At 40.4% G+C, this 12,056-nt stretch overlaps 1 protein-coding gene across 1 annotated transcript in view; it reads left to right on the forward strand.

Moving 5' to 3' along the window:
- Nucleotides 1-12,056, forward strand: part of LOC147035886 (extracellular calcium-sensing receptor-like) — a 55,296-nt gene that overhangs the window by 6,811 nt on the left and 36,429 nt on the right. The window contains exons 2-5 of the mRNA XM_085869848.1: nucleotides 4,830-5,091; nucleotides 5,657-5,930; nucleotides 9,034-9,192; nucleotides 9,886-10,034. Of these exons, the coding sequence (XP_085725974.1) occupies nucleotides 4,830-5,091; nucleotides 5,657-5,930; nucleotides 9,034-9,192; nucleotides 9,886-10,034 (844 nt within the window). The remainder of the gene's footprint in view (nucleotides 1-4,829; nucleotides 5,092-5,656; nucleotides 5,931-9,033; nucleotides 9,193-9,885; nucleotides 10,035-12,056) is intronic.

Consider the following 12,056-nt stretch of genomic DNA (forward strand, 5'->3'; position numbering starts at 1 on the left):
TGTTTTTATATCTCTCTTTTGAGACATCCCGGAAACAGACAACACAATGTTTTGTTTTGCATTCAAATGGAGATATTTGTCTCAAAAGATTGAATGTGTGTTTGTTGGTTTGAAGGTGTTTCTTATAGCAATTATATTCATGATTACAAACGTCGCCGTATGTTGTATTCACCATATTTATATCGAAAAACTTTGCTTGAAACATAATTACCTTGATGAAAATTCTGTTTAATTTATGGGTGAATCTGTAATTAAAACCATTTTACCCACCAACTTTTTCACTTAATATATACAATGTATCAAGACATAAAAGACAAGCTTCACTCAATCTCAACATTTATAAAAGTCATTGATAAATATGTTAAGGATATAAAATTGAACAAAGATAATTATCCAACTATTGTATAAAAAGTTATAGTTAATAACATGAGTTCTTCAATTTCCTTCAGTGGAAGGGATTTTCATATATCTGGAAGAACATCAATTAAAGTAGCTCAAACAAAAGTTTCTCCTCTCCTTATGGCAATATATTCAAAACTAGAAAAAGGATGAAACAAGAAAAAGTATCAAAACAGAAAAACCTTCTGGATGAAGCTTTAGAAAGAAAAGATAAGACCATCAGCAATAAGCAAGGAGAAATTTGAATTATTTTCAACAACCTTAAAGATGTAAATCTTGATGAAATAAAGGATGTTAATTTATCAGGTGAAATGACATTTTGTTCAGTCGTAGTAAAGGACCATTTTAAAATTACCTTTGATGTAAAAATATGTAGTAGTTCAATGTGATAATGAAAAAAGTATATAGATATCGATGGTTATGTTTTTTCTTCTAATTAAATATGAGTCATTATTCAAGTGAAGATTTTGATGATTCTGAGAGTGATGAGAGTATCTCTGTTGGAACAGAAGGCAGTTATGATACCGAGAGTTTGTGTTCAAATGATAGTTATGAAGGTAGTTTATTAGATGCTTGTGAAAGCACCAATGAAAGTACTGAAGATGATACCGAAGATGAATTTTATTTGATTTAATCTTTTGCTTTATAAATATGAATAGTATCCTCGAAATTGAGCCTATTGAATTCCCTTATTCTCCATTTGACAAATTTGAGAATTGAACTGCATGTGATCGAGTGGGATTAAATACAGAGTCAAAAGCCCATAAACAATGTATAATCTGTGATTATCTTCTTATTAATGAAAATAATTTTTTTTTTAAAGGAACATAACTGTTTCAAAATTACACCAAAAATGAATTATTTTACAAGTCTAATAAGAGAAATGAATGTTAAGTATGAGGGTGATAGACCTTTTTTGCAAGAGAAGAGACTGAACAAATGATGGTAATGTTTCATGGATTTATATACAATATTGATTGCCATTTTCAGGGAAATATGAACACAAGGTATTGAATGAATAAAATAATAGATTATCTTGAAATTAATCCTGTACTCAGGATAAAAAATAGTTTCTAAAAAAGGCAATGAAAATTCATATCATTTATTTTCTAAGTATATAAATGAATGACTTTTTACCCATTTGGGAAAATATGATAAATTTAACAACCATAAATATCTTCCAAATTCATTGAGATGTCTCATAATTGGTTCATGCGGATGTGGAAAAACCTGCCGATTTTGTAGATGCTCCTTACTCCAAACTTTTTAGATTTTGATAATTTAATAATTTTCACAAAATCAAGTTTTCAACATGAGTATCAACTACTCTCACAAGGTTTTAATGCAGGTCTGCAAAAAGAAGACATAATTGGTTTATTTAAACATCTCCTTGGGTTAACTTAGGGCGGTCCCTTCGGGTGGGTGCCTGGAATGTCCAATCCGAAAGAGAGGATGATCACCTGTCTATGCTCGCATCTGAGCTCATGCGTTTGGACATCAGTATTGACGCACTCTCTGCGGTTTGGAGACCAGATTGCGTTGAGATCATGGTGGGTGGTTACAGCTGTTATGTGTCTGGTCGCTCTAATGGTTAACATACCCAAGGAGTTACTGTAGCTGTGTCCAATAAGCTGATTCCAATGGTAATTTATCTAACACCAGTCAACGACCATATTAAAAGATGAAGGATTTGTCACTCCTTGGGTGTCGTTTCTCTGGTCTCTGCATATTGTCCAACTGAGGCGACTGATCTCACCGTGAAGTACACATTGTCTGCTATGCTCGAGTCTGTGGTTAATCAGTGCCACAGGTGAGAAACTCTTTTAGTCTTGGGGGATTTCAATGCATTAATTGGATCTGTTAGGGATGGGTTGGAGACATGTTTTGGTCTGGATAAGTGGGTGGCTCAAGGATAAGTGGGTGGCTAAGGAGTTTTTAAACAGGTTGAGTGAAGGTTTTTTGGGGGGCGGAGGGGGGTTTAGGGGGTGTCTGGGTGCTTTGGTGAATCCTGAGGAGTTGTGGAGTGCCTTCAAGACCACCATCCTTGATGTTGCCGGTAGATGTCTTGGAACTCACCGTAGGGTGAATAAGAATTTTGTCTCTCAAGGGACACTGGATACCATTTTCCAGTCACAGGACCAGGCTGGAATGGCTGAGCTGAGCTGTTCAGAGAGCTGAGGCATAAAACTGTACATGTGCTTAGGGTGGACAAGGAGGCCAATGTGTTAGGAAACTGTGATGGAGTAGAGCATCACATGTGGTCAAATAAATATCATCCTGCATACAGGATAATTTATGCATTGCGTTCCTCCAAGCCGATCCCTCAGTGTACTGCAATAAAAGCGGACGGTGGTGGGCTCTTGACAGAGGAGTCCGAAGTGAAAGCCTGCTGGGCCAGTTACTTTGAGCGGCTGTACCAGGCTGATCCACCAGCTGTTGAGTTGGATGTCATGGGTAGATACTCTCCCTATTCCTGACCCTCCAAATCAACTGTGGTCTTTCTTCATTTTGTGGAAACAGGCTGCAGTGAACTAGTTGAATGGGTAAAGCTCCTGGGATCTGTGGCATCCATGCTTTACTTCTAAAGGCTTGTGGAAATGCTGCACTCGTGTTGTTTCACATAGTTCAGTGCTCTGTCTGGAACACAGGCATCATCCCAACTGACTGGAAGAGGGGCCTGGTTGTTCCTCTATGGAAAGGAAAGGGTGATCACCAGGACTGCAGCAATGACCGAGGGGTGATGCTGCTCTCAGTGCTGGGCAAGGACTTTGGTCAGATAATTCCTGATAGGGTTTGCCACCATCTACTTGAGCACCAGCATCTACTCTTCTGGTGAAAACTGCTCTAGTTCTCCCAGATTTGAAGGGTGCCTTCTACCAACTGCTGTTTTCAGATCTCCCCACAGGTATTGAATGGGATTTAGATCTGGACTCATTGCTAGCCACTTCCAAACAGTCCAGCATTTTGTCTTGAACCATTCCTGGGTGTTTGGGGTCATTGTCCTGCTGGAAGACCCATGACCTTCGACGGAGCTCCCTCATTCAGACAATGGGTTGAACATTGCGCTCCAAAATGCCTTGGTAATCTTCTGATTTCATGATGCCATGCACACAATCAAGGCACTGATTGACAGAGGCACCACAGCAACCCCAAAACAACACTGAACCTCCTCCACGTTTGACTGTAGGGAAGGTGTCATTTTCCTTGAAGGCTTCATTTTTTTCTGCAACATTGAGATGATGTACTCATCTGTCCACAGGACATTCTCGCAGAAGGATTTTGGCTTGGTCAGGTGTGTTTTGGCAAACTCCAGTCGGGCTTTCCTCGTCTCCGTCTCCGTCTCCGTCTCCGTCTCCGTCTCCGTCTCCGTCTCCGTCTCCGTCTCCGTCTCCGTCTCCGTCTCCGTCTCCATCTCCATCTCTATCTCTATCTCTATCTCTCTCTCTCAGCTCCTTCTGAGTCTCCTACCATAGAACCGCCTTCATTCAGTTGGCTACAGATCTTGCAACTTGAAACTGTTGAACCTTGTGTCTGAAGGTCAGATTTAATCTGTTTGGCAGTTGATCGATGTGCTTTTTCCACCATTCAAACACTCCTTCGCGGCAATCTTCGGTCAATTTTTCTCTTGCGGCCACATCCAAGAAGGTTGGCTACAGTGCCATTTTTCTTTAACTTCCTGACAACATTGTGTACAGTGGATACAGGAACATCAAGGTCTCTGGAGATGGACTTTTCACTTTGAGATTATCCATGCTTGGTTACATTCTTATGTCTGACCTCCTCAGACAATTCTGTGGTTTTCTTTCTTTTCTCCATGCTCATTGTAGTACACACAGTGACGAAACAGCAGAATGATTCCTTTTCTCTATTCAAATTTTGGGTGATTTCTATGTGTGAAAAATGGGTGATTTTTATATTGCAGGCATCGGACTCTCACCACAGGCGAGTTCATTTCCAAAGAAAAGGAGAATCACCTGCTTGAAATCTAATTATTTCTCACAACTTTGAAAAGGTGCCGATAATGTTGTCCTGGCCATTTTCGAAATTATTTGTGGAATGAGCGAAGATCCTGTAATTTTTTCAGCCTTTTTTGTTTGGTTCCACTGCAAACTAAAGAAATACACAGATGGATACCAAAATATATTTTTAATTTCAACAATTTTACTGGAAGAAATGGTGCATTATTTGAAAAAAGTGCAACGGTGTCAATACTTTTGGCCACGACTGAAAGGATGTATATTAATTTGTTCTTTAAAACATAAACATTTGGTTTTACAGAAGAGAGATAACAGAGATTAATGTGGTTTTGATGTAATTACAGTTGTTGCTTATTTAAATTTAAAAATAAATTAAAATCAGGAAGTGATTATATTCCTTCATTGGAAGTTCTGATTTCATAAGTTGAATGTACTTTTTAGTTTTTACCCTAGGGGCTTTCGTTGGGCAATGGGAATGGTTTTTGCTGTGAATGAGATCAATGAAAATAGTTCCTTGCTGCCCATGACAACAATTGGCTATAACATACATGATACTTGCTTTAATATGCCAACAACAGTGAAGCATTCTTTACAATACATGGAACAAGACCAAGAGGAGAATATAATTTGCGTTCATAATGCTGTCGTCGGTACATATGGATCAACACTCGCCTTGATGATGGCTCGTCTTTTTGGAATTTATTACATCCCTCAAGTAAGATTACTATGAACGGCAAAAAACCCTTTCCATTCTCAATCTTAGATAACGGAGAAGTAGTGTGGTTAAACATAATATCAATACTTTTTTGTTTGCAGGTGAGGCATTTAAAATGTTCTTGAAATGAGACATTCACAGTAGTCCAAGAAATGCCAATGTATTGTAATATACAATTAGATGTAATTATTTCAAAATTTCATCAGTCATAAACTTTGGGAAATGCAGTATAGTAAATTTTATCGATACATATTGTCTTTTGTCTGCATTTTACGACACAGAGACTGTTGTATAGTTAAATATAATATGTAAGAAATTTAATAAAATCTCTTCATCTCATTCTTCTCTGAGCCTCAATTTTACATGCAGAATTATTGGCATTTCCTGAATTGCTTTATCCTACTTGGATAACTATTTAATGACCATTGTTCAAATATCCCTTCATAATCTTTTACCCCATCATTAATATGATAGGCAGATAAAGTATAAAACAAAATGAGAATGTTTTGGTGTTATGAGAGTGTCACATTAGGCTGATTGAGATTGTATTTGTGATCTATTTCAGGTGAGCTACGCCTCATCCTGCAAATGCTTGAGTGACAAATTACAGTTTCCATCCTTCCTGCGCACCCTTGCAAGTGATCAACACCAAGCTACAGCACTGGCACATCTCGTGCAACATTTCTCTTGGCTCTATGTTGGTACGATTGCGGTTAATGACGATTATGGACGCCCTGCTGTTGCTCAGTTTGTGGAGGAATTAGAGCAAAATGGTGTTTGCATTGCATTTCGTGAAATTCTCCCACAGATTAAAGATGCACAAGCAATTTCTCTTCTTGGTAGGATTATTTAAAACATGGATATTTTCGTCATATGTTAAAGTCAACCTTTCCTGTCCAGTGCGTTGTTCTAAAGTGAGGGAAAATGCAATATTCCAAAGTCAGAGATGGATCCACAATTTTGATTGAAAGGCAGGGGTTCAAATTTTCGACAAAAAAATAACGTTTATCATACCGAGATGCTGTAGGTGTTCAGGATAACACAACATCTCTCACAATGGTCTTTAGAAAACACTTTAATTTTTTTTTTAATAATCGTATAACTGGTGACATATAATAATTGATACTCCCATTTAACACGATAAATATAACAGATTTCTGACCCGACCACATGCAAGACCTCCACCATCCCAGACCCACATTCCTCCATACATTTTACCTCCCAGAGTCTCGTTCCTCCCTTTCAAGGAGTCAGTTGGGTGGATACTGCCACGTCCAGGGTGTTTAAGACCAACCTGAATAGATAACTGAAAGATTTCCCTTGGAGGCGTATATGTTATCCTTGGAGATTATGGCGCGCAGGGGACAGAGGCGGCAAAGACACGAACCAGACACGTCCACCACGCCAGAGGACAAAAGCTTATACTCGAACCTACAACAAATAGACAACACAAGCAAAGTTCACAAACAGGGTTTTAATAAACAGAAATCAAATGTTTATAATGGAAATAAATCAAAATGGGATAATAATGAAACGTGAGATAACCAAAATTCCTATTTGAGGTGCCTCGAAGACAGGCTACAACAGTAAAGGGGATAGAACCAATAAAAAAAGAATCCTCCCTTTTTCCCAGCACTTAGCTGTGTGCCCAGAGATGAGTTTCTAAAGATGGGGCTCGCCAAACCACGTCATCACTGTATGGGAATATGCACCCAAAATGGCACCAAGCCGCTCTCTGGGCAACAGCATTTGGGAGGTAGTTCATGTGGATGGTCCCTTCGTTAAGGGATCAAAAGCTCTCGTGAACGTTCCTCTCACGATTGAGATTGCCAATGCCGCTGCTCTCTGGAAAATGGCGTCGCCTTCTTCCCTGATAGCACAACACAGGCTCTGAGGCACGGTCTCACATGACCCAGCCGAAAAATCCCCCCATATTTCCACAGGGTGCTCAAGGTCCACCAGCAATTTGTTGACCATCTTTGATCAGATCGCAAAATAAAATGAGTCTTACGTGGATGTCATCATGTACTGTGCTTGCACCAAGTTTGAACAAAATCGGATTCTGGTAAAACAAACAAAATCAGGAACCACTGCTCAACTTCACTTTCATTCCTCCTTTTTCCTGCATTTGGAACAAACTCCCACACTCTCTTCAATCCCACTCTTCCCTCCAGTTCTTCAAAACAGCTGTTCATCACCATCCCTTGTCTTCCCCCGTCCAAAACCACGATCTTTTCTACCACCGTTAATCCACCCCAAACCACCTCCTTCAAATTCCCTGCTTTCCTTCCCAAAAGTTCCCTGTCGTGTTCAGTCCTGATAGTCCGTGTGCTGTCCATCTTGTTTACCCCATGTACCCCGCACCATCCGTCTCGCTTCGACAGATCTCCTCATGTTTCTGTTCCCCACTGTTGTTTCCTTCCCTCTCCCACCCCTCTTGTCTCCTGCTGCCCTTGTTGTGCATTCTGTGTGTTAGCTCTTATATGAGCCTCGACAACATATACAAATAAAATAAAATACAAAACAGTCAATGGCTCGCATCTTGCTCCATCACGTGAGCAAATGCACACAAACAAGGGGATTTGTGCAGCCTTTTCCTTCATGTCGAGGGCGGCCAGCCAGAGCCTCGGTCTCAATCACGTTCATCACAGAACCTCCCTTTTTGCACCTTGTTCATGTCTCCAATCCTGTTCCTGACTCAATTCTCTCCACTCCCCTCTGACATCACCCCATCCATCATCCACCCCCAGGGATGTGGTCTCACTCTTTATCATTCCTGGAGGCAGGGCTTTCACCTGCTTGTTAATGTCTGGCTCGGTTGTTGTTGTTCTTAGGACGTGATTCCTTTTTCATCGCCGGTCTTATAAATGCAAAAACATAGGAAAAGGTCATCGGGGCAATCACATACTGGGATAAATTATCCTTCAACCCTACCAAATTAACACAGCACTTTCCCATGCAGTGACATGTAACAACATGAGCTGAGTTTTCCCTACTTTATTTAATCGAAATTCCTCCTGCACATCCACGGACCATGCTCCTCTATACAATCCTACTTTCGCGATGGAATTCCTCTATCTACCCCACAAACATAACAATACAATATGTGGGTGTGTTTGACTTCTGTGCACTCATTACAGGATTATTTCAAATTCCCTCAGCAATATCATGAAGTTCGTCATCGTATCTCAGCCGCAAGCTTCTGCAAGCTGCAGTCATGCTTGAGCTTGACACTCTGATGGCTTTAATGTGCTAACAAAATTTGCTGTACATTTTTCCGTAATTTTATCTACTCTTACTATGGACTTGAAACTTTTCCCTTGTATGTCAACCAAATTAAACGGGTCAATGCACCGCAGCAACATCACTTGCATCAAATTCTGGAAATCAATTGGTCTGAATTTGTATCTTACCGAGTAGTTTGAGCACATTTTGAACTTTAAACCGATGTTCGCGCATCTGGCCAGGGTGAAGCTGCGTTGGGTTGGCCACATGTGTCGTTTGCATCACAACCGATTGCCAAAATCAATTTTCTATTCTGAAATCGATGCTGGCTGTCATAACCATGATGGTTATCATTGTAATCAATATCCACACTCCAAAGACCGTTTCAAAGGCAATTTTGAAAAAAAAGTGAAATTAGCGTTTCCATGTGGGAACAGTCTTGTCACAGCCGTAACAATTACAAATACTTGTGTGAAAATGACATTGCGAAAATGATCGACAAGCAAAATTCTCTTCTCGATAAATGCAGTCTTGATAGAAATCTCCCTTCTAATCCGATGGTGACTTCTTCTGTTGAATCCATCCTCCTCTTTGGAATTATTTGTTGTAAGTTAATGATTTTATGAATTGGTATTATCCTGTCATCGGACGGCGAATGAACAACAATTGAACAACAATCGAACAACATTTTGATATAATAAATTATCATTTCTGCAGGGAGCATTGTGGAAAAAACAAAAGCAACTGTTGTATTGCTGTACACAAATGCAATTGATATCTTTCCATTTGCGGAAGAATTATTGAAACGGAATTTAACTGGAAAGACATGGATTGCAAGTGATGCTTGGGTCACAACACCAGATCTTGAAAAAGCAGGTTTTGCTCATATATTTCATGGAACAAATGGCTTTGTTATGCGCCGTGGTTATATTCCAGGCTTGCATAGATTTTTGACAAAATTTCAACCAGTAGCTTCAAAAGATGAAAAGCTACCAACGCCACATATTAGACCCAAGATAAACGACCAAAAACATAAGGTGAAACAACTTGAAAGCCAAAAGCATTTGAATATAAACAAAAGTGATCATATTAACAGTGTTTGCAAGTGCAATGTGCAATTTAAGCATTTGCCTGTGTTCATCAAAACATCTTCAAATATTACTCAAAGAGTAGAGAATTGCTCTGCAATCTCAGAGGACATTGAAAGAATTTCAAACAAAAGTAGAAGAGCTCAGTCTTTTGACACTCATCTCTTCAGAAACAACTGCTCAGATGTACTTTGTACAAGACTATGTATGAAAAGTACGCTGAAAGAAAAGATAAAGGATGGCAAAAAAATTATCAAAATAAAAACCAATAAAGACTTGCATGCATATACTCATTTGGATAATTATGATGAAAGTAACTTGAACACACAAAGTTCGAAGCAACTGATTAGCAAAATTTTAAACAGTTACTTGAAAGAACTCTGGGAGGAAACATTTGACTGTACTTGGAACTCGATGGAAGATCACACCAAGTTTTGCACTGGTAATGAGAATCTTTCTCAGGTTTATTCTCCATTCACAGACGTTTCTCAGCTTCGAGACACGTACCTTGTATATACGGCTGTGTACAGCATAGCGTACGCCCTCCAGGATATGCAATCTTGTCTACCTGATCAAGGGCCATTTCAAAACAACTCTTGTACCAACATTATCGACTTTCACCCATGGCAGGTTTGAACACCTTTTCAATATATTTGAAAAATCTGCTTAATTACACCCATTTACTTTACTTCACTCATTTATAGTTCTTTACTAAATTCATTCTGTACTTGCACATGACCACATGGTCCAGTTACACTGAAAATAGCCTCTGGGATATGTTTGTGATAATATATTGAGTGTTTACCAGAAAATAGTGTGTTGTTGAAGTTACATATGTTTAGCATCGTTAGCTTTAGCATTGAAGTGTTTTTCCAAAGTTGGCCAACAAGGGAACTTGATGTCAAGAAGGCATGGTTACACTACTATCTGAGGAATGGAGTTGAAGATGAAACGATAACGGGAACGGGATTCAGCAGATAGAGTATAAATGGGAGAGACAATGAAATTGCATTGGATAGCAGACTTGAAACAGACACTCATCCATCATTACATGTCAAAGTCACAAAAGGCCATCGACTCAAGTGCCTCAAGGTTTGAAAGATAACAAGCAGCTCCACCAGCCAATTGGTACTTTGAGAGCAATATGTAATGGCACTCGGCATTAAATCTTCATCAGAGAACCATCGACAAGTACAAGGAAAAATAATCTGAACAATTTTCTCAAGTCATGTGGAGAATCCTGAGATGGCAGCAAAATTTGGAACCCAACTAGGAAATATTTTATTTCAATAACAAATTATGCTGATTGGAAATGTGGTGAATTGAAGGTCGTGACGTGTGATCACATGTTGCACGGCTCGAGCACGGAAGAGATAAAGCTGAGGTTCGGCACGGTCGGGGGTGATTGTCCCAGGGGCATTGTCGTTTTACGGCGGCGGTTCACTTGGTGCTCGTTGAATGGTGAGAATTGAGAGTATATCGGACTCCGTGCTTATACTGATTTATTTTGCGGTGATTAGTTGCGCGTGTATACCTTACTGCTTATGTACTCCTTGCTGCGCCTGTATTCCCTGGTGTGCCCGTAGAAGCGGCTCCAATCAAATGGAATAAAGCCTACACTCTGAAGGTTCATCTCTCGTTTTCATTTCAATTTATTCCATTTGGTTTTCTCGGCTCTCTCAACCAACGATGGACAAGATCTACAAACCGGAGAGGTTCGACGCAGACCCAAACGCGACTGACTCAGAAATGAAATGGTCGCATTGGTTCCGTTCCTTCTCACACTATCTGACCATCATCGAAGAGGGAGCTGACAAATTGGCCGCCCTTGTGAATCATGTCTCGCCCAGCGTATACAGGCTCTTCTCGGAGTGTGACACCTACGAAGCAGCGATTGACGTGCTGCAGGCGCTCTACGTGAAGCGCAAGAACAAGGTATACATACGACATCTTCTCAACACACGCAAGCAAGCAGCCGGCGAGACAACCGATCAGTTCCTGCAAGCTCTGAAACAGCTGGGAAAAGACGGCAGCTTCCGGGCCGTAAACGCCGAGGAACACCGAAATGAAGCGACCCGGGTGGCAGGTGGCAGTGGCACCCGGGTGGCAGTGGTATATCGCGGCGATATACCACTGCTGACATGAATTTCATCACTTCAGAAACCAAGCGATTACTGGAAGAAGGAATTATAGAACCGAGCGATTCGCCATGGCGCGCACAGGTGTTGGTCACCGCCAATCAGAATCATAAGAAACGAATGGTTGTCGATTATTCCCAAACGGTCAATCGTTTCACCCAACTCGACGCCTACCCTTTTCCGCGCATAGACGAGATGGTCGAACGCGTGGCCAATTATAAGATATTCAGCACCATCGATTTGCGAAGCGCCTATCATCAAATTCCCATCCGAGAGGAAGACAAACCTTACACCGCATTCCAGGCAGGTAGACGCCTCTACTAATTCAGGAGGATTCCATTCGGTGTCACGAATGGAGTAGCTTGCTTCCAACGGGTTATGGACGACATCATCTCAGATGAAAACCTCAAAGACACTTTTGTTTACGTGGACAATGTCACAGTGTGCGGTAGGGATCAGGGGGAACATGACATGAATCTGGACAGATTCTTGAGCATTGCGAGAAAATATAATC

Source organism: Eptatretus burgeri, chromosome 1 (assembly GCF_056783735.1).
Source record: "Eptatretus burgeri isolate ZD-2024b chromosome 1, Ebu_testis_v1, whole genome shotgun sequence".
In the NCBI taxonomy this organism is placed as follows: Eukaryota; Metazoa; Chordata; class Myxini; order Myxiniformes; family Myxinidae; genus Eptatretus; species Eptatretus burgeri.